We start from the raw sequence: 26,963 nt of genomic DNA on the forward strand, positions 1-26,963 counted from the left end.
AACTATTTTCCTCTTCCTGATACTGTCTGGCTTTGGTTTCAAGAAATGGAAGGAGAATGTTCTCTTTTCAGTTTTTTACACAGTTAACACAACATGAGAATCCTTTGTTCTTCCAAGGTTTTCTTCTCTTTTCTAATCTCCAATATTAACATCGTGTGTGTGTGTGTGTGTGTGTGTGTGTGTGTGTGTGTGTGTGTGTGTGTGTGTGTACATGCACGTGCAGTGTCCTCAGAGGCCAGAAGAGGGCATCAGATCCCATTGATCTGAAGTTACAGGCTGTCTTGAGAAGCTTAAACTAGATGCTAGGAACCAAACTTGGTCCTCTGCAATAGCGGTAAGTACTCTTAACCAATGAACCAGCCCCATTTATCTGTCTATTATTTTTCCCTCCTCACTTTCTCTGTTTGTCTTTCTGTCTTGAGATGGAATTAAAGGTATGTACTACCACCACTCAACTTAAAAATTTAAATATTTTAGGTGCTCTAAAAGTTAATTTATTCCAGGCACTTGTGGTGTTATATTATTTATGATTTATTAAAGTCTGCCTGAGGATTCAGAAACCGAAGTCAGCCACAAGCTTTAGAGGCCAGGTGGTAGTGATACATATCTTTAATCCCAGCAGCGGTAGATTTAGGAGGTGGTGGTACACACCTTTAAACCCAGGACTCAGTATTAAGAGGTAGACGGATCTCTGTTGAGCTTGAAGCTTGATCCCCAATATCTGTCTCTGGGTCTTTTATTTATTGTGCTACAGGCAGTGGTGGCTCACACATTTAATCCCAGCACTCTTCGTGTTCAAGGCCAACCTGGTCTACAGAGCAGGTTCTTTCTGTCTTGAAAAACCAAAAAAGAGAAAATAGGCTGATAATTGTTAAGGAAGTTGAAGTGTTACTTAGACTCCCTTGTCAAAACAAAACAAGGCTCTCGGTTCACTCCTAAATATTAACAAAGTACGAGTATGTGCGGGCTGTGGGGAAAGAAGCGGGACAGGAGAGGGAGGCAGATAGGGAGGAGAGATAGATGGATGGAAAGATAGGGATGCACTATCGCTGTCTTGGCAGCTGGAGAAGCGAGTTCAACTCTGCTCTGCTTAGTACAATGGCGGTGCCTGGTATACAGAGGCACTTAAAGAGCAGAGGCAATTACCATTATTAATCCAGTTAATTAAAAAAATAATCTCCCAGCCCCTGCTAATGTTTTACATGGGATATTGATATTTTGTTTACGCAGGTACTGCTACAATTTCATTTTGTAACTAAAAAAGTTTTTTGAAAAGGGTTTTGAGAAATTAACTGACTGTCCAGTGTCACAGAGCTTTTCTTTTCAGCCCAGGATACAACGGAGCGAGACAGAGGTCAATGTTTGAGAAGCAAGCAGTGCACCAACACGCGCGGACTCGTGGGAGCACAGCAGGCGAGCAACTCAGTGTGCCCAGTAGCTTACACGCTGGGTTGCCAGCCGGCTCCTTTTTGTTCCAGCACCGACCGGAAGTGTTTCTGACGGTCGCGTTTCTACAACGCACAGCCGGAAGTTTCTGTTCGTGTGTTCGCAGAGCTAGATAAATTGAGGAGTGGGTGGCAGCTGGAGTTGCTAGGTGTGGATCCCGGGGCACGGTGGGGCAGGGAGTACGGTGCGACCTTGAGGGACACCCGCGCGGGGAGGCAGAGAACACAGGCAGAACCTAGACCTGGTTTGGACCTTTCTCCTCGCGGCCTGCCTCTTTATCCTGCCCTGGCCGGGAGCTGGAGTGACAGGGGCCCCGCCCCCCTGACGGCCGCAAGGTCTCTCCGCAGGTACTGACCCTTGACCTCGGGGTGCTCCCCCATCTCTCAGGCGTGATGGCTACGGGCGCGGATGTACGGGACATTCTAGAACTCGGTGGCCCAGAGGGAGATGCAGCTTCTGGGACCATCAGCAAGAAGGATATCATCAACCCGGACAAGGTAGCTGGGGGACTTGAGAGCGCTGGAGGGGGTGGGGTGGGGTGAAGGTGGTGGCGAAGGAACGGGAAGGGGCGACAGCCCAAGAGGGGTGGCGAAGGGGCAATTCCACCGTCATGAAATGTGTGATAAAAGAAGTGCTGCCGTGGGACGAAAAGGATGCCGTCCTTAATGTGATGAGGGAGATAGGACACTGGGAGGAGGTGGGGACCAAGAGAGTCGGAAACCTCCAAGAGACGAGAAGACCCAAACAGTGTGGCACTTGTAAGTTGATGGGAAGAGAGACCAAGACATTGTGACAGTCTTGAGGTGAGGGAAGGATTTTCTTCCCGGACAGGTCAGGGCACTATTTAGATGAGATGGGAGAGGGGTGACTTGCTCACACAGGGTAGTGATACTCCCGTGAGTGGGTCACTGTGACTTTTAATTCAGCATTTGTTTGTCCAGAGTTTGTGCTGGGTAAAAGTTTTCAGGTAAGGAGGTCGTCTAGGCTGTCGCTTCTTCCCTGTGGTTTTCTTTCCAGAAAAAGTCCAAGAAATCCTCGGAGACACTGACCTTCAAGAGGCCTGAAGGCATGCATCGGGAGGTCTATGCCCTGCTTTACTCTGACAAGAAGCAAGTATCGGGGTTCCAAGTCCCCTGTGCGTTACCCTAGCTCCCATGGTATATCCCCACTTCCGTTTTCTCTCCCACTTCTTTCCCCAGCTCTCAGCCCCAGCCAAGGCTCCTCCTGCAGGGCAGCTCAGTTTGCTCCAAGACGTGACTTATTCAGGGGTGGACGGAACTTCTTAGAGGTTCTTCATACACCTGATTCTAACCTTTCACCTTCCTAACCTCCTCCCCTGCCAGGGATGCACCCCCACTACTGCCCAGTGATACTGGTCAGGGGTATCGCACAGTAAAGGCTAAATTGGGATCCAAGAAGGTTCGGCCTTGGAAATGGATGCCATTTACCAACCCAGCTCGAAAGGATGGCGCTATGTTTTTCCACTGGCGACGAGCAGCAGAGGAGGGCAAGGACTACCCTTTTGCCAGGTTCAATAAGGTGAGCTGCTGACAGATACAAGCCAAGCCCATCTGAGCCACTTGCATGGATTTTCCAGTCTCCCAGGGTTGGCTCTAGAACATGTTCAGTTCTAGCCATGTTTACCTGCTTAATCCCTTTGGATTCTTGTCTTCCCTGGATCTACTGTGGGTCTTAGTGACTTCCCTTGGCCCTTCAGATGTCACTGCTCCTCAGAGCTGTGTCCTCGGTGCTTTTTTCCTCTGCATGTCTTCTTTGCTCTTCTCATTTAGCCCCGTAGCTTCAGTTACTCTTTTCAAGCTAATGACTCCATCCCGAAAGTTCTGATTTACCTGCACCCCTTTCTGAGTGTCCCACGGGTAACTCACATCAGTGGTACCCTCCAACAGAACTTGCAATTCTTCCTCTATTCCTACTCAGTGAGAGGCACCAGTTCTACACAGTTGCCTACATTACAAACTTGACAGCCTTATCGCTTACCTCAGGAGAAACTTAGCCTTATCGCTTAGCTGGAGAAAGGCAGTGGGGAGAGGATGGCACACACATAAAGAAATCAGTTGAGAGAATTCTTTCAGATAAGTGCTGCCAATGTGCTGAAACTACAATTTGAATGGACACAAAGCAAAATAAATGGTGCACTTATAGGTTCAGGAGAGGCCTACTTTTTATTATTTATTTGTTTATTTTTGTGTGTGCATGCACATGCTAGCCTGCAGAAGCTTTTTCTCTGCTTTAATCACATGGGCCCAAGGAGTTAAACTCATGTTGTCTGGCCTTCTGACCACCTTGCCAGCCCCAAGGCCTACCTCAGACAGGCTGGTCAGGGAGGGCCTCTCTGAGAGAGTGGCATTTGAACCAGATCTTGTGATGTGTCTCATCATTGAGGTCTGCTAATTCTGTTTCTACTCCCAGTTACACCTCTGCCTGTGCTCTTCATCCCTTGTGCTAGCACCCAAAACCAAGATCAGTTGGTTTTTTGTGTTGTTTTTTTTGTTGTTGTTGTTGTTGTTTTTTTTTTTTTTTTTGGTCTAGATAATTGAGACATATCTTTTCAAGTCTCACCCAGCCACTGAGAGGAAGGGCTAGAGTAGGCTAGGATTGGGTAGCCCATGGCTAAGGCACTGTATAGTGTGGCTCACAACAGTCTAGAATTAGAGCTTAAAATAACAAGGGGTGCTGGGCGGTGGCGGCGGTGGCCACCTTTAATCCCAGCGCTTGGGAGACAGAGGCAAGGGGATCTCTGTGAGTTCGAGACCATCCTAGTCTACTAGAGCGAGTTCTAGGACAGGTTCCAAAGCTACACAGAGAAATCCTGTCTTGAAAACACCAAAAAAACAAAACAACATCAGCAACAAGGGGCTCAAAGTCAGACTCTTCTCAGCCCAGTGTATCTCATTGTACCTGGGCCCTTCTCCTGGGTGGCTTATAGGCTTTCTCAGACTGAGCACAACAAAGTGTGACTCTGTTACCCTCACCCCAAACCAGAGTTTCTTCCATCCCACCATCATTCTTTTGACCCTTCGGCCCAATGCGTAGAGAAGCAGGAGACAGAAGCTCAGTGAGAAGGGGTGGTATTTGAGGAAAGGGCTGGATGAAGCAGACTGATGTTAAGAGAAAACTTAATTTTTACTGCTCCAGAATGTTGAAGCCTAGACATTGAAAATAAAAACAAATCAGACAATGTGTCTGTCTTTAAAAAACTTCATGTTGTTGAGAGGTAGAGGAAGATGGAGACAATTACAGTCTGGTAGGACACAAGGTATTGGAAGGGCTGGAGGTTATGGGAGTTTTCTTGATGATGTCACTAGGTGGACATCATCATTGATCCTCCCCCCCCCCCCCCGCACGCTTCATGTACATGGAACATAGTAAGGAAAAAGTCTCAAAGGAATATAAGGGTGTGTAGGCTCCTGCAGCTAGGCCTATGGCTGAGTTTGATCCCTGGGGTCCAAATGGTGAAAGAAGAGAACAAACACCCAAATATTGTCCTCTGACCTCCAAATATACCCATCCACACACACCTGAAAACAAAAATGTAATTTAAAAATTAAAAAAGAAGCCAGGCCCTGTTGGCACACACCTTTGATCCTAAGCAGAGGCAGGAGGATCTCTGTGAATTCAAGGCCAGTCTGGTCTACAAAGCAAGTTCCAGGACATCCAGAGCTGTTACACAGAGAAACACTGTCTTGAAAAACCAATAAATAAATACATAATAAAAAAAGATAAAAAGAATTTTAAAGGTTCCTGTATCCTGGATACTCTGGGCTGTCCCACACTGATAAAGCTTAAAGCTCCATGTAAGGTGATATAGGGGAGGCGTGGCTCAGGTGGTCAACAGTGACCATGCCAGGTGGCCCTTGGCAACCAGGTTTAAGAACATGGGCTTTGCCCTCATGTCTTTGAGGAGCTATCCACAAATTTTAAAGTAGAGTCCTGTAAGGATTGGATGAGTTTTGGAAAGGTCTGGATGACTACAAGGTAGTTGCTCCTCTTGGGCTCTCACTTTCAGTCACTCTCCCTCTGCTCTTGCTCAGGCCATGAGTCCAGGAGTTGCTGATGGTGTCATTCTCCTTGGCCCTTCGTGCCCAATTCTTTTCTTTTAATTATTATTATTTACTTCTTTTTTTAATGTACATTGATGTTTTACATCAGGTAAGTCTGTGTGAAGGTGTCAGATCTTGGAGTTACAGACAGTTGTGAGCTGCCATATGGGTGCTGGGATTTGGCCTGGTCCTCTGGAAGAGCAGTCAGTGCCCTTAACCACTGAGCCATCTCTCCAGCCCCCAACCCCCTCCCCCATGCCCAATTATTGATTTCTTGTTATTTCAGCCTCTAGGCCCATGCCTTCTCTGCTGCTTTAGTTTGGGCTTATGGCTTTTCACCTCCATCACTGCTGAAGTTGGCTGTTTAGTCTCCTACTCTTCTTTTACCCCAATGTCTTCTCTGTTGCCAGATGGTCTTAGATACAAGAAACAGGACCTTTAAAAAATTATTTTATGTGTTTGAGTGTTTTTGCCTCCATGTGTCTGTACACCACATGGTGTAGTGCCCATGGAGGCCAGAAGAGGGGGTAGGATTCACTGGAACTGGAATTATAAATGGTTGTGAGCTGCCATGTGGGTGCTGGGGATGGAACGTAAGTCTAGAAATTCAGGACTTTTAGCCGCACTGGATCTTGTCCCAGCCTCAGTGGATTCCAGGCCCCTGCAAGGGTGTTTCTGCTGCCACACCAGACTCCGTTCAGGGTCTTTTCAGCCCACTCTGTTTCTCAGCCTGGATCCAGAAGCCAGGCCCACACATTAGGATGTTTGTTTTGTTTGTTTTTAATGTCATGTTATACTGTGTTGTCCCCTCTGTTATCCCTCACTAGTTGACTTCTCCTTAACCTTAAGATTTAGCATGGTATGGTGGTGCACACTTGCAATCCCAGCACTTGGGAGATGGAGGCAGAAGGATCAGGAGTTCAGTGTCATTCTCTGGTACATACTGAATTCAGGGCCAGCCTGGGCTACAAGAACAAAACAACCTGCACAGGGCTGGAGAGATGACTCAGTGATTAAGAGTGCTTATTGTTCTTCCAGAGGACTGGAGTTTGGTTCCCAGTTCCCAGAGTGGGCAGCTTATGTGCAGCTTCTTCTGAGCATCCAATGCCTTCTTCTGGTTTCCACAGGCACCCTGCCCCAACTCCACAGACACATAAAAACAGTAGCAACCTAAGTAAGAATAAAAAGACTAGGCCTGGCTGGGCAGTGGGGGCACATGCCTTTAATCCCTCCCAGCACTTGGGAGACAGAGGCAGGGGGATCTCTATGAGTTCAAGGCCAGCCTTGTATACTGAGCTAGTTCCAGGACAGCCAGGGCTACACAGACAAATCCTGTCTCAGAAACAAAACAAAGAAACAAAAACAAAGGACTAGCCTTGATTTACTTTTGCTCTAACCAGCTCTGTGCCCAAAAGTACCCAGTGTCACTTGTTAATATTTATCATCATATTTACCACATAGTACCAAAATTGTTTTTCTCCCCCTCCCCCCAGTTGGATTGCTGGCTTTGAGAGGTGACCCCTGTGAGCACTGTGTCCCCAACATAGGCTTAGCAGGCTCATGATAAGTATTTGTTGAATGAATGAGTTGATTTGTCTTTTTGAACTGTTTTGAGAGTGAGATTGGCCAGAAGTCTGGGGCATTTTAAAAACAAATGAAATTATCTGCTTCTAGTGGTGCATATCTTTAATTCCAGCACTCAGGGAAGCAGAGCAGGTGGATCTCTGAGTTCGATGCCAGCCTGGTTTACACAGTGCAACCCCATCACACACATACACAAATTAAATTACAAGGTGGGATATATATATAGCCAAGCCTGGGTAACCAGATAAATTCTTAGGAGATGATGCTTGAGAGGTCAAAAGGATGAGAATATTCTGTTGGTAGAAGGAATACAGAATTAAGAATAAAGTGTTCCAGACTCTTAGGCTGGAGATTTGGGTCCTCAAGGACTAGTGGTTGCAGGAGGCCAGGCCACACATTCTTTAATGGCAGGGGCTCTTCACTTGTCCTATGGTGGGTTGAGCCCTAACAGTAAGAAATAAACTGGCAAAGCCTTGTAATTTGTGAATTATCTAGAAGGCACTTTATCTTAGAGGTTAATGGAGACATGGCATGTGACCAACAACAGTACCTTTCCTAGGAAGTGGCAAGATTTTCTATTTGTAGCCCAGCAGAGCCTGAGAGAGATACTAGGATTTTAAGGTAATACAAGTTCATATTTATATTACATTTATGGGCACGCAGTGACATATAAAAGTGCTTCCCTGTTTCCATTCTTATTGTAGGCCAGTTGTAACAAGCCATATCGGTCGGCCTTGTAAGTAGCATGATAAGGGTCACATCTTGTTTGCAGATGGAGAATGGGTTGGAAGAGGCCTGAAGGGAAGCCCAAGTGGGAAGGTGGTTTTGTTTCTCTAATGTAGGCCAGAGACGGTGCTGTGCTAGTCTAAGTGGGTTGTGACCCTGGGGATGGACAGGGACTCTGGAGGTGAAGCCACAGATTCAGTGCCAGGTGGTGTATGCCTGTAATCCAGTACTGGGGGGACTGAGGCAGGAGGACTGTTTTGAGTTAGAGCCAGTCTGGCCCCACAGAAAGTACTAGCTAGCCAAGGCTACTTCCCAAGGTTGTGTCAACAACAAAGCAGAAACATAGATGGTCACCAAACAGCAACACACCCAGTGTTCTGGTGCTGGCTGTTGGTGACAGTGGTTGAGGTCTGTGTTAAGGTTGGACATATATGACCTCTGGTACAAAGTGTCCAAGAGCAGCAGGAAAGTGCCTGCTCTATTTTTGAATTCCTAAGAAACTTTTGTTATGGCCCAGCACTGACTCCTTGTCTCTGACCTACAGACCCAGCTTATGGTGGTGCTGGTAACTCTGAGAGAGACCTGGGGCAGGAGGAGGAATGTGGGCAAGGAGAGGAAGGGGCATTGGCAGTAGGATTCCCTGGAGATGCCCAACTGTGAAGTGCTCTGAGATCGGCAAGTCCCACTGTTACCACTGGGTGGCAGTAGTGCTTTAGACAAGTGGTGCATGGCCTAGGGGCTCTGGGCCTTTCTCTGTCTGATGGGTTTTTGACTCCACAATTGACCCTTGGGTGCCGTAGAATGCCGTAGAAGTGCTTTCAAGTCAGGTAAGAGCATGTGGCCCGTTCCAAAAGATGGTAAGTTGTCCTGAAGTGAACCAGGCAGGCCACTGACCCAGAGCCTTATAGGGAGGAGCCTCTGGCCAATCAGACTGAGTTTTTTCCTTCCTACAGGCTGCCCATACACAGGGGTTGGTAATAAACAAGAAGGGGTGTGGTCACATGGCCAGCCAGCTTGTGACAAAGGCATGTGGTCCTGTGTCTTTGTGCCAGTAGACGGTGCAGGTGCCCGTGTATTCAGAGCAGGAGTACCAACTCTACCTTCACGATGACGCATGGACTAAGGCAGAGACTGACCACCTCTTCGACCTCAGCCGCCGATTTGATCTGCGCTTTGTAGTTATTCATGATCGGTATGACCACCAACAGTTCAAGGTGAGCTGGTGTGCTTTTATATGAGCTTCCAACCCTCCCGCCATCCCTCCATCCACTTCTCTGTGTTTATCATGTGTCTTGATTCTTAGAAGCGTTCTGTAGAGGATTTGAAAGAGAGGTACTACCACATTTGTGCCAAGCTTGCCAACGTGAGGGCTGTGCCAGGCACAGATCTCAAAATACCAGTATTTGATGCTGGGCATGAGAGACGGAGGAAGGAGCAGTTGGAGCGGCTCTACAACCGGACCCCAGAGCAGGTCATGACCTCTTCTCCATACATGAAACCCTTTGCCTCTCCACCCTCCATGGCCTCAACTCTCTCACCCCCAAGTCCCTCCACCTTCAGCCCATTCTCATGGCTCCCTTGTTCTTCCCCTCCTTGCAGTTTCCTTATCTCTGGTGCCCTCACAGACAACGTAGTATCCTTCAGCTCCCTGGCTACCCTGCTTCCACACAGCCTTCATACATGCCAAAGCATTTCTTGCTTTTGCAGGTGGCAGAGGAAGAGTACCTGCTACAGGAGCTTCGTAAGATTGAGGCCCGGAAAAAAGAGCGGGAAAAACGCAGCCAAGACCTGCAGAAGCTGATTACAGCAGCAGACACCACTGCGGAACAGCGGCGCACAGAACGCAAAGCCCCTAAGAAAAAGCTACCCCAGAAGAAGGAGGCCGAGAAGCCGGTGTGGAGGCTGACCCAATGAGCTCAGGGGGGATGGGTCATCTGGCACTGAGTCCCCAGCTTCAGTGGGTGTTCACAGTACCAAATCAGTGGGTCCCTGGGCCACTCCCTATGACACCTTAGGCTCTATAACTCTTCCCCCAGGCTGTTCCTGAGACTGCAGGCATCAAGTTTCCAGATTTTAAGTCGGCAGGTGTCACACTTCGGAGCCAGCGGGTGAGTTACCTTCTTCAATGTTTGGGCCCTGTACTCCAAATGGCCTAAGTACTATAACTGCTAAGGCTAGAGCAATGGGAGGGGGGCTATGGAAAGAGGTGGCCTCGCCAGGATCTCATGACATGGCCAGGTTGAGTTGCCTTACAGTTCTCCACGTCCTAGCTTGTTCCATTTTTGCCATAGCTACTTGCAGAGGTTCCCTATGAGCCTGTTTAACTCTCCTCACCCTAAACCTCATCCAAGGGTTAGGACCTAGCTCACTGTCATTGCAGATGAAGCTGCCCAGCTCTGTGGGTCAGAAGAAGATCAAGGCGCTGGAGCAGATGCTGCTGGAGCTTGGTGTGGGTGAGTGACACCCAGCCTCACGCCATAGACAGCGCCCTCTCCCGGGGGCGTGGGTGAGTGACACCCAGCCTCACGCCATAGACAGCGCCCTCTCCCGGGGGCGTGGGTGAGTGACACCCAGCCTCACGCCATAGACAGCGCCCTCTCCCGGGGGCGTGGGTGAGTGACACCCAGCCTCACGCCATAGACAGCGCCCTCTCCCGGGACTGTGCAAGGGAGGGGAGTTCACATTGCAGGCCTTCAACCACCGTCCGGCTTTGTCTGGCCTGCCCTGCAGAGCTGAGCCCCACCCCCACAGAGGAGCTGGTGCACATGTTCAACGAGTTGCGGAGTGACCTGGTGTTACTCTACGAGCTCAAGCAGGCCTGTGCCAACTGTGAATACGAGCTACAGATGCTGCGGCACCGGCACGAGGCCCTGGCTCGGGCAGGAGTGCTGGGGGGCCCTGCCACACCAGCAGTGGGAACAGCCCCAGCCTCTGCTGAGCCAGCAGTGTCTGAATCTGGACTTGGCCTTGACCCCACTAAGGACACCATCATTGATGTAGTGGGTGCACCCCTCACACCCAATTCGGTAAGAACCTGGGCAGGCTTGGGGGAGCATGCCCTGGCTCTGTAAGGGAACACATGTATACAGTCCCCACTCCCTCCAGAGCCCTCAAGGGAATGAATGGTCGCCACTGTGAGGGGAGAGGCAGCGGACAGGAGTGGGCTGACTATTGGCCTCTTCTCTGAGAATGGAAGGCACTAAGCCTTGAGTCACATCTCAGAAGCCACTAACCTCAACCTTTCTGTCTCTTCAGCGGAAACGACGGGAGTCTGCCTCCAGCTCATCTTCTGTGAAGAAAGCCAAGAAACCATGAGGGGCCACTAGGGTTGGTGGTATGGTGTAAATAGAGCTGTTACATTGGACTGGGCTGATTGACTCTATTTCCTTACCTCCTCCTATCCTTGGCTGGGATGACAGGCTGATAGATTGATCACTACAGTGCATCCCTAAAGGCCTGCTTGCAGTGCCCACATTCAAGCCCTTCAACACTTTGCTGCATCTCCATACCTTGAACACCTGTGATTTGTATTTAAGTTAGCCTTGCATGCAGCAGGGGACTCAGATAACAGCAGCAGTAGCAGCAGCTTTGGCAAGTCCTTGTGTTCAAGATAGTGCCCCCTGCTCCCAGTCTATGCATCTTTAGTGAAGGCATTGAAGACGGGCTTTGTATAGAGATGAAGCCTGGAGCATCAGTGTAGCAACAGCCTTACGCACAAGGATGGCTCCACACACACTAGGACTTTGTTTCCCCGACTTTATTCAGTGGCACGTTCACAGCAGGGATGGGGTGGATACAAGGTGGGGCCTGATCTGTCCTGGAGCCCTGGGGGCACCACACACCATGCACTATGGATGGGAGGGGGCACAGGGGAGACTTGGTGAACCCAGCAGAAGCCTATATACCAGGGAGAAGGCAGTGAGTACCTGGGTTCCCCCTAGCCCAGGCCCATAATGGCAGGGGCTAATACTGGACTGAGACTGAGGAGTGGGAGGGGGGGTGGGGCACAAAGTGTCTGCTCCAGAGGGGCCAAATGGCCAAACCCTCAACCAGGGCACAAGCCCATAGGGCAACTGGGGACACTCTGGGCGCAGACCTGTGCCACTCTCCTTTTTTCCCTCTTGTGAGGGAGAGGAGGATTCTGGTTTGGGCCAAGCAGCTACCCTGTCCTGCCCCATCCCATCCTCTGCCAATCAAAAGGGCTTTGATGTCTGCTTGAAGATGAAACCTCGGTATGCTAATGTCTTCATGATGTTGGCAATGTTCTTGCAGTCATCTAGAGAGAAGAGAAGACATTTAGACAGGGGCCAGATTCAGGAGCCATAGGCCTGAGAGGAGGACATCCCTGGCTCTGGTGGCAACATCTTCAGCCTTGGGTTGGGCTGGGTGACACTGGGCCTACAGGAAGCCTGGACTCAATGCTTCTCAGTCCCATAATTCATGCTGGAAATTGGCCGCTGTGTCCCATCCCAGCCCCAGTAGTGATGTATGGGCGCCGTCGCAGTAAGAAAAAGGCAGAGTAAATGTGTAATTTCTCCCTTGACGGCCCCTGGCCGCTGGGCGATCCTTCTTGTTGCTGCCGCATGGGGACGGCCTGTCCGCCACACTCCGTCTTCCCGCCACCCGCCTTGATGTCTCCATTTCATTACTGTGGGGCCATTCATCACACCCACGGCCAGGGTGACTTTGTCGGCACTTGTGTGTATGTGTGGGGAACTGTTGTCCAGGCCATACTCAACTGGTGACAAGGCACAAGAATTGGCACGGCTGTGCCAGAATCCTGGGAAACACCTGTTCTGGATATCTGTCTCCATGTAGCTCCGCACAGGCTGGGGAAGAAAGGCCCTAGTCTATGTGCTGTCAGTCCTACCAGACACGCCCACTAGTTAACCTACATCCTGTCTCTTCCCAGTAGGCTGGTTGCTGGCCACCTTTGGGGACCTTGTCTCTGCTCAAATACCAGGTTAAAAGCCTGTATGTGTCAGACCCTATCAGTTTCTCTGATACTGGCCTCTGAAAAACTCCATGCTGTCAGCTATTGTGGTAGCCTGGAGGATGCAGGGATTCTGGGGACTTTACCAGGACAGGACCTGATCCACTACTAGATACAGGAAGAGCAGCAACTCCAGGCTTGACCTACAAGAGCAGTGGTTCTCAACGTGTGGGTCATGACCCCTTTGGGGGTCACATCAAATACCCTGCATATCAGATATTTATATCATGATGTATCATGATATATCATACTGTAATGACAGCAAAATTACAGTTATGAAGTAGCAACTTACTAATTTTATGGTTGGGGTCACCACATTCAGAACTGTATTGAAGGGTTTCAGCATCAGGAAGGTTGAGAACCACTGCACTGGAGGAAATCTAATACAGAAACTACCCATCTACCTGTTTTGTTTGTTGTTGCTGTTGCTCACCTTCCCAGAGCAGTCCCCAACTGTCTGCTTTTACTCCTCTCCCACCTCCCTTGTCCATGGGCCATAGCCATGGCCTCAGCCACTACCCTTTCCTCATTAGATGGATGCTGTGATGCAGAAGTACCATACACTGATGGCATAAAGTAAGGGGAGGTGGTGAGGTCAGGAGGCCTCTGAATCTTTTCATCCCACTGAGCCTCTATGTTTGCCCTCACCAAAACTTTGGCCTAGGAAAGGGGACTCCGGCACCCCCAAGATAAGAAAGGGTCTCATTAGCCAAGGGCCTAGGGTAGGCCAATCAGATGAGACCTGCAGTGGACAGAGGTGTGAGGAGGTGATACCTTGTTTCTCCAGAGACTCAGGAAGCCAAGAGGGCTGATCTGCTCTGAGGCAGAATGGGGAGAAGACAGATGGGTGGGTAGTGGCGGCCATGGCAACTCCAGACATGACCCATCCCCGTGGTTTATGGGCCGGACACGCGTCCCGCTCAGCTGAGGCCCTGTCATTTGTCTCTCTTAGTGAGTACGCCAGTATTGTGGGGGTAGAGGGTAGAGGGTAGAGGGAGGGGGTATGACAGGAAGAGCTAGGCAGTTGGCAGGGGAATAGGACAGGAAGACGCCTGGGGAGTTATGGTGGGGCTAGATGCCATGATGGCACTGTTGAGAGTTGGGGGAACCTGGGATAGAAGGATATTCTTTCCCAATAAACCTAGTCCTGTCAGGGCACCTCAGATCTCTCCTGTCTCCAGCACTCTGGGGACCATGGCCACTGTGCATATTAAGAATAAGTCCCCTCGTTATCTGCAATTACCCAGCGGCCACACACCTCATTTCTTCTAGCAGAAAAGAAAATTAGTTTTCTATTGACTTCATCTGGCTCCTCCCTCATTGCTGGACAAATCACTCAATCTGCCTCCCCTGGCCCAAGTAAATGTCCTAGCCTGGACCACCCCCCTCCCCCCTCCCGATACCAGTGAGCAAATGCTGATTTACCTGTGCTGGGAGGTGCCTGCATACCTCAGTCTTGACCTCTCCCCATGCCATACACGGCCCTTCACTCAAATCACGAGCTCTGGCTGCTCCTAAAGGCCACCTTCCCCAACCAGGACTTCTCTCCAGTCCCACCACAAACTCAAATGTTCCAAACAGTTCTCTCCAGATAAACAGACAAAATACCCCCAAATACTGAATATTCTCCCCAAGTTTCCTCTTGTGCATCCTCAAATCAGCAAATGGCACCGTTATGTAGTCCATTCAAAACTCCCAAGAGGTCAACACCTCACACTGGTCAGATCTCACCAGGCATGAAACCTGCAGATTTGGTTTCCTTATGCTGTAATCCAGTGGTTCTCAACCTGTGGGTTTTGACCAGCAGAAAACACACATTTCTGATGGTCTTAGGAAATGACACACTGCTTAGCAGCAAAATTACAGTAATGAAGTAGCAATGAAAATAATTTTATGATTGGGGGTCACCACAACATGAGGAACTGGATTAAAGGGTCACAGCGTTAGGAATGTTGAGGACCACTGCTAAGCAAATGCTTCCATCCTCCAGCAGCCAATCACCTGTAAGTCCACACCCTGTAATTTTTCTGGGGGGGTGGTGGTTCAAGACAAGAGTTTCTCTGTGGCTTTGGGAGGCTGTCCTGGAACTTGCTCTGTAGACCAGGCTGGTCTCAAACTCACAGAGATTCCAGTGCCTCTGCCTACCGAGTGCTGGGATCAAAATTGTGCACCACCACCGCCGGCTCACACCCTGTAATTCTTAATTCTGCTTAAACAATCTAGCCTGTCCCTCAGATCTACCCTCTTGTAGACCATGGGGTCTTACAATGTAGCCCTGGGTGGCCTGGAACTCAAGAGATCTGTTTGTTTCTGCCTCTCAGTGCTTGGCCCTAAAGGTGCCCACTAGCATGCTTGATTAAAAGTCTATGCACGCATACACAGGTATTTTAACTGTGGTGTGTGTGGGGGGGTGTCATAGGGACAACTTGTGCGAGTTGGTTCTCTGCTTCTGAGTGGGTCCTAGAGACAGGTCAGGCATCAAACACAGGTCAGATGGTGACAGGCATCTTTAACTACTGAGCCATCTTGCTCATCCCATACTTTCTCCTTTTCCTTGAATGGTTCCAGGGCTTAAACCTAGGGCTCCGTACATGCATGCAAGGCAAGCACTCTACCACTGTGCTATATCCTTAGCCTCCTATCCCACCCAGGCAGGGTCTCAAACTTACTATAGATGAGGACAACCCAGACCTCAAACTCTTGACCCTCCTGCTTCTACCTCGTGAGTACTGCAGCTGCAGGAATGTGCCATCATGCCTACCTCTCAGCCCCCACTTTTAATTTCTCACACATGTCCCATTAAATCACCAAGGGAGGCTTGAACTCACTAAGTAGCCTGGCAGTTCTTGAACCACAATCTTTCTGCTTCAACTTCACCTTAGCTGGGATTATAGATCAATGTGATAAGGCCTGGCAAATCTTTAGTAAAGCAGTCTTGGCATAAATTGATCCCTACTGCTCCTGGCCTCACCCCTGTAAACTGTCCCAAATGATCTCAAGAACATCTACTGTATTCTGAAAATGTCGAAGCATGCTATGGAGTCATACAAACCCATTACAGTCTGAACTTCTGCAAATGCTGTCAGGTGAATAACTGGCAAGTGTTTTGCTTCTCTAGCCCCAGGCTCCTCCACTAGGGGTGATAATAGCCACAGCACTACTGTGAACCCTGAACAAGGTGCTACCTCCTGCATCTTTGCATGGCGTCTTTAAATGGCCAGTATGCTGGTGATCTGATGGTCCAATGGTGAGAGAATATGTGATAGATTGTGTATGGCTTAGATGACAGACCGGCTGGCACACATGATGAAACTAACATGTCTTCACTACAGAGACTCACTTATGATCCTATTTATGTCAGACTCTGAGGTCTAATTGTGGTGACTGGTTTACTATTATGGAGACCCAAAGAGATGAGGAAAATATGCCCCAGATCATCATCCAAGTTGGCAGTTACAGACTACAAGGCCAACTCCACCCCCCCCAACCTGGAGACATTTTTGTTGTTGTTTTAATTAACTACATTTATTTTCTTGTATATAGGTGTGTATTTAGAGGACAATTTGTGGGGTCATTTCTCTCCTTCCACCATGAGGGTTTCTAGGAATAGGGAAGGGAGAGATAGACTTGAAGCTCTGAGACCATTTGAGTTAGCTGGCAGCTTTGCCTTTTTTAGCATCTCCTGCAGAGCATATTCAGGCCAGCTCAAGGGTGCTATGACATGGGATGGTAGGGCACTGTGTTGTGTCCTTAAGCATAGGTCTTTACTTTCGATTCTAGAGGACTAGTCACATCAACTTGAGAACTTTTAGGGGGGATTCCTATTCTTAATGTTAGAAATAAGAAATATTTTTATATTGACAAGACAGAATGGAAGGGTAACAGCTACACAAATCCACGGAGGGGGTGGGTAGGGCAAGCACCGAGCAAAGAAGGTTAAGTCTCTTAGGTGTCCCCAGAGTCATCAGAGCAGCTTGGTAGAGCAGCTGCTACTGAGATCCCGCAGGACACACAATAGGAGTACACTGGTCTGGGAACTGAAGAATAGAGGACAGGAAATGAGCCCTAGAACAGGAAGCTGGAACAGTCAGGCAAGAGACCTTCCTGAGGACAGGGTCCAAGAAACCCTTGCAAAGGATTTTCATTCATGTTACCAATTTCTTTCAGTGAGTGCCAGTTCATTCTGTGTGCTGGTGTACATGGGCCACACTGGGTCTGAGGACATCCAAGATTAGCAACCGGTACTTGCAGAGCTCAAAGACAGCCCCCATAAGAGGGTGCAGTGCTATGGAAAAAGGAGGCATGGAAACACTACCTGCTTCTTTGTGAAGTTCAGGAATGGATTCCTGCAAAGGTCGGAGGGAGCTGACCTAGAACGCTAGGATTAAGGTGAAGCAGCAATACAGACACACTGGAAGTGGTCTGTGGAGTGTCAATATTAGTTTCACCAAGTGAGTGGGGGGTGGTTGGCGTACTGAGGCAGTGACAAGATATGAATGGAGCTGGTCAAGCCTGCAGTGACTGACTAGAGGAAACTGAGGAACCCAAATGCCAACTTCAAGAATTTGATTCTGGTGACACTGGAGGATGCTAATACGTTTAAGGAGTAGAATGACAAGACCAGACCTGTGCTTCAGAGTTGTCATTCTAAGATGTGAGGACAGGACTAAGGACAGAGTCATCAGTGAGCAGATTAAGGTACAGCTCGTGCATGAGAGGCTAACTCAGAATTAGGCTTGTAGTGGAGGGGTGTTGGCAGTGAGAAGAAAAGACTGGAGGCAAGGGAGTTTTTAATAAATAATGTTTTGGGTCAGTGTGATGACTCAGTGGGTAACTGTGCAAGCCTAACTACCTGAGTTTGAGCCCTGGAGGTCATGGTGGAAGGAAAAAAACAGACTTCCAAAGGTTGTCTCACTTCCACTTTGCTGTGTGCAAATGTGTGCATACACAAATAAAATTTCTGTTTAAAAGAGATAAGCTTTCATGAGAAGACTGGGAGAGAAATGAGGATTTCAGTGCCACTCACTGAGGTAAGTAATCTCAGAGAAGGTGGAATTTTAGGGGCAGTAATAAATTTAGGTCTGGATGAAGTAAGTAGGATTCTTGTGGGTCATTTAAAATTATAAGACATTTTATTAGGATTTCAAGGCTTAGTGTCTGGTTTGAGAAGCACTTCTCCACCCTATTGTTGAAAAACAAAAGGCTGAGGAGATGGCTCAGTTGAGAAGCCTGGGTAACCACATAAAAGCCAGGCATGTTAGTACATGTCTGTAATTCCAGCAATACAGAGGCAGAGATGGTAGGATCCTTGGGGTTTGCTGGCCAGCCAGTCTAGCTGAATTGGGAGAATTCAGGGTTTGGTGAGAGACCCTGTCTCAAACAATAAGGTGAAGAATGATTGATACGCCCAATATCAATCTCACTTGTGTGCATCTCCCCCCACAGGAACCACAAAACAAAGTTACCCCATATTTTCAGCTATATTTTATTATTATTGTTTTTTTTTAAAGACTTTTATTTTTTGTGTATGGGTGATTTGTCTTCATGTCAGTCCGTGTACCACATTCATGCAGTGCCTGTGGAGGCCATAGGATTCCCCTGGGACTGAAGTGACAGACAGTGGTGGGTGCTGGGAACTGAACCCAGGTCCTTTGGAAGAGCAGCCAGGGCTTTTAACAGCTGAGCCATTTCTCCAGCCCATTATCTGTTTTTGTTTTGTTTTGTTTTGTTTTGTTGTTTTTTTTTAAGCAGGTTCTCACTATGTAGAGCAGGCTGGCTTTGTACTTACAGAGATCTGCCTGCCTCTATCTCCTAAGTGCTGGGATTAAAGGCGTGCATTATCACCCCTGCTTTAGCTGTATTTTCTACTTAGTTGTTTAATTTGTCTGGAAATACATTTTGTGTGTGGTAAGAAATAGCAGAACCCACTGCCCTATCAACATGGACTAAACTGTCCTCTCTTCTGTACCCTTCTGAAATCACAACTCTATCATATCTGCATAGTGTTGGAACCAGTAAAGAGAATAAACATATAATGACCAAAGGTCGAATCAAGTTGAGGAATCAGGGTGGGAAACTGCTGACACTATTAGCAAAGCAAAGAGGTAGTGTAGTCAAAGGAGAATGCAGACAGATGTCAAGGCCACCACTGTAGCCTCAGCCTCCTGTCTTCACTCTGTCTGGTAATCTCCAGAGACTGGTGAGGGCTGGGGTCTGAGCCCATGGGGCAGAGGCCAGCAAAGCTGAGGCACAGGGATGGGCAGGGCAAGGAGCAGGACCTATGCATGAAAAGAGGAGACCACAAGAAGAACTCTGAGCATTGACATTCTAGAGTCTCACTGGCCTTGTGACCACATCTATCTGGACATCCAGCAGCAATACTGTCCTGAGCATAAGTGCTGTGGGTTAACCCCAGGCCAATATGAAAGGACTACCAGACTAATGTCCCAGCCCAATGTGGGACATGCATTGAAAAACTACTTGTCTCAAGTATTTGACTGCTCCTCTACACGTTGAGACAGGGTTTCTCTATGTGGTCTTAGCTGTCCTGAACTCTCTACGTAGACTAGGCTGGCCCTGAACTGAGATCCTACTGCCTTTACCTCCTGAGCACTGAGATCAAAGGTGTGCGCCACCACGCCTGGCCGCTCTGCATTTTTATTCACTAAGTTTGGCAACTCTGTGATGGGGGCCAGGATAGTGTTCAGCACCATAAGGTAGCTCAAAGGGGACCAAGGCAGTGATTTAGAATTTAAACAGTAAAGAACCCTATCTATTCTCAGATTCTGAGTTTGATCCAAACTGAACTTCAGCAAGTTCCCACATTTTAACTTTTCTGTGCTTTTGGTTTCTTGTCTAAAATTGGAAGAATAATTATAGCAACTACTTCTCTCAAAGGATTATTTAAAAGACACAATGAATTATCTGTCAAATGTTTATATAGCGTCTGTGTTAGTTATCAGTTATTCTAATTTTTATAATATTGTTATTCTAAAAATAAATATCCTGATACTCATTCTATATCCCCTAGACCAGCCTTGGCCTACACAGTCTCCTTTGCCCCGCCCCTATTCATGGCTACCTTGGCCGGCATGACACATTTTCCAGACATATACTCACCGCTCTCCTCCCATTCAGCACTCTTACAGCTTCCAACCCTCCTCTAGATAGGGTCCTTATGGACCCCGACTCTAAAGTGACCCCTTCTTTCAGCCCCTCCCCATATCACCCTCCACCCCAGAGGTGCCTGGAGGTGCCACAGGGCTGATGGTGAAGGATGATGGTGTTTCTACAATAAGGAGAAAAGGCAATTTCATCTTGATTAGCAGGCGATTTCTCTCTCTGTAATAAGCGTGCTCCAAATAATTAGCGTGTTTTACGTAATAATGAAATTACAGAAATGCAGTCCACTTATTCAAACAACTCACCATTACCATATTTTTAAATATTAGACTTAATTAGAGTTTATCACTTCAGAGAAGTATGCGGACCGAAGATGTTTTTAAAAAAATCCTCATAAAGTGTTTATTAAGCGCTGGTAAAGCTAGGATAATGATGTGTTTGGAAATTAAGGCAATCAAACACTTACCGCCGCTCCTGGAGGCCGGGCATGGAAATGAGGCCATTACACGCCCATTACCCGCCAGCTCACAGTCACTGGGGGGTGGGAGGGATGTGCCTGGCCGAGAGGGCATGGTGCCCGGAAATGCCTCTGCCAACCTCGCAGAGATGCCTGACCAGTAAGTACAGATCAGCCGCAGTCACTTACACTGAGTTTGGCTGTCACGAGCCCAACTCAGACTTGGCCAAGCAAATGACTGGATTGATCCCAAATGCAAAGAAGACAGCTCTGATCTGACCAACTCTTCTGATCCAGACTCCCAGGCCTAGCAGGACACATCAGCTCATTGAAACCCAATGCAGTATGGGGACAGAAGCCAGGTCAAGCAGCCAGAGAAGTCAGAGAGAGGTGAGGCTGGATCCATCCCACTTGCTGGCTGCAGTCTCTGTGAGCAAATGGCAGGCCTAGACCAAGTGATCACTTAAAAGACTAGGCCACACAAGAAGGGGTCAGTAGAGAGGTGGGAGAAGTTGATGAAGTGAGTTTGTATCTAAAGAGGAAGACCTGAAAACAGACCCTGCGCTGGGAAAGCAAGTGCAGGGGTGGTAGAGAGTGGGGCTGTAGGCCTCAGACCCCATTTGTCCCAGTGAATAACTAATTCCAGAATTTATAGTGCTGGGTTTTTGTTCTGTGGCCATTTATATCTGTGAGGGGAGGAAATGAAGAGGCAGCATGGACGCCACATCTTTCTGTGTTATTGCTTGTCTGCCATTTGCAAATCATTATTAATTGTGGGCCCTGGTGGCAGGCTGGGTGGGGGCCTGGCTGGGTACATCCACATAGCTCTTCATCAAGGACCCCAGCCGCTGCCCCAGAGAGCCAATTACCCCGCCCTGATTGGGATCAGATAAAGAGGGAATTTTTACAAATTAGGGAATAAATAGAATTTCCACACAGGGCGCGGGCAGGACCTGAGAGGCTATAATGAAAAACCATCCGTCACCATCAGCATGGCCTGGGCACAGAGCCCCGGCACTCCCTCCCTTGCGGGCCCTCCCTGATGTTCAAGGACCTTAGCAGGCGGCCCTGAGAACACCCTAGTCCTCCTAGGGCCTGGAAACAGGAGAGAATCCCCTGGGGAATATGTGTGTGTGGTGGGGTGGGGAATGGGGATGGGGGTGGAGGAGGATACCAAGTGTTGGAGAAGTCTAGGCTGGGGCTCAGGCACTGTCCCTGTCTCTGCTCGCCTACCCTCAGGTTCTCAGAAAGGAGACATGCAGCCCTAAGAAAGACTAAAGTTGGGAACCACAGGGCCAAGAATACATCCATGTCCCCACAGCCATGGCAGCCATAAGGCAGAGCCCCAGTCCGGCCCCCTGGATCACGCAGTCTGGGCTCCCATTAGTGCTCCTCCCCTTGGATCATTAAATATGTATATCTTATTACACGCCTTGTTAGAGTATCGAGCTCTATTGACTGATGATAAATCCTGAGCCTCGTCCCAGCCGTAAATTTATCTGGAGATGATGAAGACTCAATAATCTAGTCAGGCAGATAATATCATCGGGCCTTAAAAAAGATCATTACATTATATGTCAGAATTAAAAGTGAAATACGCTGTAGTAACAGGGTGCTGCTCTGGCCATTACAACAGATGCCCGCCTCCCACAGCCCATTCCCAGCCCAGGTGGAGGGACGGGGAGGCCAGGGACTGCTACGGCTAGACGTGGCAGAGTAGCTGAGGTCTGAAGGAAAAAGTTGGCTGTCCAGAGCCGAGGAACAGACCTAACATTCACAACAGAGATCCTATCCCTAGGCACTGTACATGGATCAGTCTTGGGACCTTCAGAGGCTCTCTAACAGGAAGATGTCAGTATTTCATCACTTCAAGAATAGAAGCCTTGAAGACCCAAGACAGATCCTTTCCAAAATGGAGGCACTGATGTACTGAGAAGTTAGGTGACTTACACTGCCCTAGACACCGGGCTTAGAGTCCCAGTTCTGGACATGTGTCAACAGCCTAACTGGAGCCTTCCTGTGAGTAAGTGTTGTCGGCCTATCTCAGGCCACCTCCTTCCTTAGAGGTCTGCTGCCCAGCTTCCATCTTGACCTGAGAAACTGATGTCAGATTCTCCATTGACCTTAGTACATTTCTGTTATGCCTTTTTCTTTCCCATTTCTACAGTAACAAACTTAACGTTTGAAATGTCCCCACTGTTCTTTCCCTCGACATAACTGATATCTCTAGACTCACCACCACATACACATTTTCCTCCCCTTAACTGGAACCTGGAACCTGGAACCATTTACACCTCTACCCGCTCTGTGTGCATCATCTCTCCCAAGCCTCTGGCCTATGCATTGCTGTGCCATACTGGCAGAATCCATTGCTCCATAATGTGACAGGACCAACAATATATTACTAGAGCTAATTCTGGTGGTGATGCTATGATCCTTGCCAGTCACTAGGTTAGAGGTGGGCAAGTGTCCTGGCTTCTTAGACACAGAGCTAAGTTTACTGGAAGGCCTTCAATGAATATTTCACACGTATGAAGAGAAGCATGAAGGAAGATCTTTGCATTCTGTCGGATGGTCCCATCTCTGCACATACTGTCTGGGATTACAGAAGTCACCATTCTGCCTAGAGGGGAGTTAGCTAAGGAGACTATGCTGAACATAGAACAAAAATGGAAACATTTCTGGATCTCTGAGGACAATCCTGGGGGGGCTGGATCAGTCAGCCTGACAGTTCCCCTACCTCTAGATTCCTTTTGTTACATGATAAATCCCCCTTATTACTAAATATGTTTAAAACAGATAACCCATGGCCTATCTTTTTCTGGCAGCTGAAAGCATACAGCCATAGTTCATCTTCGTTGTCAACCTGACTGGATTTGGAATCACCTAGAAGATACACCTCTGGATATAGGGTGTTTCCAGAGTTTAGCTGAGAAGGGAAGATTTGTCCTGAATGTGAACAGCACCATCCCATGGGCTGGGGCCCCCTCTGGATAAAAAGGGAAAGAAAGAAAGCCAACTGAACACTAGAATTCATCCCTGCTTCCTGACTATAGGTGCAATATGACCGGCTGCCTCATGAGCCTGCCACATGCCTCCCCAGCTATGATGGATTGTACCCTCAAAGTGTGAGCCAAAACAAATGTTTCTTTCCTGTCAGGTAGAATGGCACTTGGGAGGCTGAGACAAGATGATTGCAGCCGTTAAAAGCCAGTCTGAGGGGGCTGGAGAGATGGCTCAGAGGTTAAGAGCACCGACTGCTCTTCCAGAGGTCCTGAGTTCAGTTCCCAGCAACCACATGGTGGCTCACAACCATCCCTTATGAGATCTGGTGCCCTCTTCTGGTGTTCAGATATACATGGAAGCAGAATGTTGTATACATAATAAATAAATAAAATCTTTAAAAACAAACAAACAAAAAAAAAGCCAGTCTGAGCTACAGAATGGATCTTAAAAAAAAAAAAAAAAAAAAAAAAAAAGCCAGTCTGAGCTACAGAATGATACACTGTTTCCCAAAGCACTAAAGGGAGCAAACAAACGTGACTTTGGCAGTTTTTTTCCCCCCTTGGGTTTTTCGAGAGTGGGTTTCTCTGTGGCTTTGGAGGCTGTCCTGGAACTAGCTCTTGTAGTAGACCAGGCTGGTCTCGAACTCACAGAGATCCGCCTGCCTCTGCCTCCAAGTGCTGGGATTAAAGGCATGCGCCAACACTGCCTGGCCGGCGACTTTGGCAGCTCTTTTATCAGAGCAACGAGAAAAGTAATTAATACACTAAGGGACATGAAATACACAGGTAAGAAGACAATGGCTGAGGGATGCACTATGCATGGAGGACATGGGCAAAAGACACTGCGACTTTAGGCTGACATCCTTGTGTGCTCTTGAAACACCTAACCAGATTGTTTCTTACTGTATCTTAGGACATAGGACATGCTACTAAGGAGGCTATGGGAATCTAGCTTTGGCCGAAACCCTCGTGGAAACAGAAGAAAGTAAAAGTTAATTGAGAGAAGAATTGCATTTGTGGTTTGCAGTGTCAGTTGACTAGAAGCTCCCTGGCTCCACAATCTATGGAGACTGGTTTCCTCTTCCTTTCTGTTCCACAGTCCCCAGACTAGAGCTCTATCACACAGTGCTCCAAACAAGAAGGGAAGTAATTCAGAAAGGCAAGAACAGCATTCTTCCCTGAATGGTTTCCCTTTAAGTGTCACACCTAGAGTTCCCACAGACTGTATTTTTATTTCACTGGCAGGGCTCAGAGACATAACCATGCCTAACTGAATCAGATACTTAAAAAAAAAAAAAAAAAAAAAAAAGGCTTCGGCCAGGCATGGTGGCACAGCTCTTGGGAGACTGAGTCTACAAATACAAAGTAGGATCCCATCTCAGACAGACAGACAGACAAACTGAGTACATGTTGATGTCCTAGTTTCAAAAGGTTCCCGAAGGTTCAGAAGGGGGAATTGACTCCACATGTGTATCAGGTACTTTCTATCCTAGCAACATAATGGACAGCTTCCTTTACAACTCGGGCATAGTCCATCATGTCAGACTTCTTGTCAATATCCTCAGCTCTGACCCCCTTTCCTCGGCTATCCTGGCCTGGGAGAACCCTAGCTGCTTCTCTAGGCCTACATCTTGGCTGTGTGCAAATGGAGAAAACCATAACCTTTCAGACCAGTGTCACCATGATATCCTCTCCAGGCCCTGTGGTACATACGTAACCCCAAGGCTCCTGCCCAGTGTGAGCTGACACTTGATCTGGCACAAGAGGGGACTAAACCTGCTAACCCTTTTGATGCTGATTTGTCCACCTCACCTGGAATCTGGAGTCTAAGCTAGCACACATACTTTCCAGAGGCCTGAACTTGAGTGCCCTTTTCCTTGGACATGGCCCTAGTGCTCTCCAGCTCTGACTCATCCAAGCTCTCATCTGGGAGCTGGCCTCCATTTAATGGCCTCTTCCAGTTGGCTGGTACCCATACTCTGGTCCCTTTCAGAGGCAGATCACAGACTCCTGATGCTTGAGGTCTCCATTCCTTGTCTCCCCCCTTACAGTTTCACCAAAGCTGTCTTCTCTAATGAACGGGGTGGCCTATTAGGGGTGGGGCTTCCTAAGTGTGAATTAAAATTTTATTTTTTTATGTGTTTTTTCTATTTGTCTGTGCACCACTTTGTGTACCTGGTGCTCATGGAGACAGACGATAGCATTGGATCCCCTGAACCTGCAGTTACAGATGGGTGTGCACTGGCCTATGCGTTCTAGGAATCGAACCTAGGTCTCCTAAAAGAGCAGACAGTGCTTTAACTGCTGAACTATCTTTCCAGCCCTTTATGTCTGACTCACACTCACTCCTGGCTGTGGCTTTGGTGACACTAGCACTTCTTTCTATGTCATCCTACTGGCTCCTGTGGGCACTTGTTCTTCTGAACACTCCTCAGATGTGCTGCTCAAAGCTGTCACTGACCCTCTTCTCTTTTTCTCTCCTTAAGCAGAATTATCTACCCTATCCACCCTTGGGGTTTGAGTGGTCCATTTCCAATAATCTCTAGGTCTACATTCTTACTACTATTCCTCATGTAGGAAAGCAACACTACTGCCATTCTTTCTACAATGGTGTATTTTTTAAAAGACTTATTTATTGCTGGGTGTTGGTGGCTTACACCTTTAATCCCTGCACTCAGGAGGCAGAGCAGGCGAATCTCTGTGAGTTCGAGGCCAGCTTGGTTTCCAGAGTGAGTGCCAGGATAGGCTCCAAAGCAATACAGAGCAATACAGCAACCCTGTCTCGAAACCAAAAAAAAAAAAAAAAAAAAGATTTATTTATTTATTTATTATGTGTATATGGTGTTCTGTCTGCATGTTTGCCTGCAGGCCAGAAGAGGGCGCCAGATCTCATTACAGATGGTTGTGAGCCACCATGTGGTTGCTGGGAACTGAACTCAGAACCTCCTGGAAGAATAGCCAGTGCTCTTAACCTCTGAGCCATTTCTTCAGCCCCTATAGTGGTGTATTTTTAAAACATGACTCTAGTAATTCAACTCCATCTTAAACCCCTTCAATGATCCTGGAGTAGAAGTGGGAAATAATGGAAACCATAGTCAAACTAAAACAGGGCCTTTAGTTAACAGTACAGGGCCAATGCTATAGCTAATGGTGACAACTGTGCTATGATTAAAGATGTTGACAAGAGGAAAGCTAGGTAAGTGAGATATAGAAACTTGCCTGCAAAGGAGCCTGGGAATGTAGTGCAGTAGAGTGTTTGCCTATCACACATGAGGATCTGGGTTCAATCTACAGCATGGAATGAACCAGGTGTGGTGGCTTATATCTAAAATCCCAATACACATGAAGTAGAGGCAGAAAGATCAGAATTAAGGCGTCTTTGGCTCCACAGGGAGTTCCAGGCCAGCCAGGGCTACATAGTGAGAGCCTATCTCCAAAAACCAAAAAAAATAAACAAACAGAAAATAATTAAGAATGAAGGTCAGGGTGGTGGTGGTGCACACTTTTAATCCCAGCACTGGGGAGGCAAGAGGCAGGTGGATCTCTGTGAGTTCAGAGGCCAGCCTGGT

The 26,963-nt window shown here is 48.0% G+C and overlaps 2 protein-coding genes across 8 annotated transcripts in view; one reads left to right on the top strand and one right to left on the bottom strand.

Annotated features, from left to right (window-relative positions):
- Positions 1–1,485: 1,485 nt before the first annotated feature.
- On the top strand, positions 1,486–11,186 carry Dmap1 (DNA methyltransferase 1 associated protein 1). 2 transcript variants are annotated; one of them, XM_027402614.2, is made up of 11 exons: positions 1,486–1,594; positions 1,794–1,943; positions 2,464–2,555; positions 2,790–2,985; positions 8,873–9,031; positions 9,121–9,288; positions 9,525–9,710; positions 9,854–9,925; positions 10,198–10,270; positions 10,548–10,843; positions 11,073–11,186. In XM_027402614.2, the coding sequence occupies exons 2-11, from the start codon at positions 1,839–1,841 to the stop codon at positions 11,130–11,132; spliced, it is 1,407 nt and encodes a 468-aa protein (XP_027258415.1). In that variant the 5' UTR covers positions 1,486–1,594; positions 1,794–1,838; the 3' UTR covers positions 11,133–11,186. The 2 variants fall into 2 exon arrangements, with proteins under 2 accessions (XP_027258415.1, XP_027258416.1); XM_027402615.2 differs by having other exon boundaries at positions 1,543–1,690.
- A 370-nt stretch (positions 11,187–11,556) lies between these two features.
- Positions 11,557–26,963, bottom strand: part of Eri3 (ERI1 exoribonuclease family member 3) — a 130,218-nt gene continuing 114,811 nt past the window's right edge. For all 6 annotated transcript variants that reach the window (XM_035439681.1, XM_027402617.1, XM_035439680.1 and 3 more), the window contains one exon: positions 11,557–12,093. In XM_035439681.1, coding sequence (XP_035295572.1) covers positions 12,011–12,093 — 83 coding nt within the window. In that variant the 3' untranslated portion in view covers positions 11,557–12,010. The remainder of the gene's footprint in view (positions 12,094–26,963) is intronic.

Source organism: Cricetulus griseus, chromosome 2 (genome assembly GCF_003668045.3).
Source record: "Cricetulus griseus strain 17A/GY chromosome 2, alternate assembly CriGri-PICRH-1.0, whole genome shotgun sequence".
NCBI classification, from domain to species: domain Eukaryota; kingdom Metazoa; phylum Chordata; class Mammalia; order Rodentia; family Cricetidae; genus Cricetulus; species Cricetulus griseus.

Excerpts from the sequence above, each read along its gene's own strand:
- Dmap1 (XM_027402614.2), top strand. The coding sequence starts at position 1,839 with ATGGCTACGGGCGCGGATGTACGGGACATTCTAGAACTCGGTGGCCCA. Across the intron at positions 2,556-2,789 it reads CTGCTTTACTCTGACAAGAA|GGATGCACCCCCACTACTGC; the intron begins GCAAGTATCGGG and ends CTCCCCTGCCAG. Across the intron at positions 9,032-9,120 it reads ATGACCACCAACAGTTCAAG|AAGCGTTCTGTAGAGGATTT; the intron begins GTGAGCTGGTGT and ends CTTGATTCTTAG.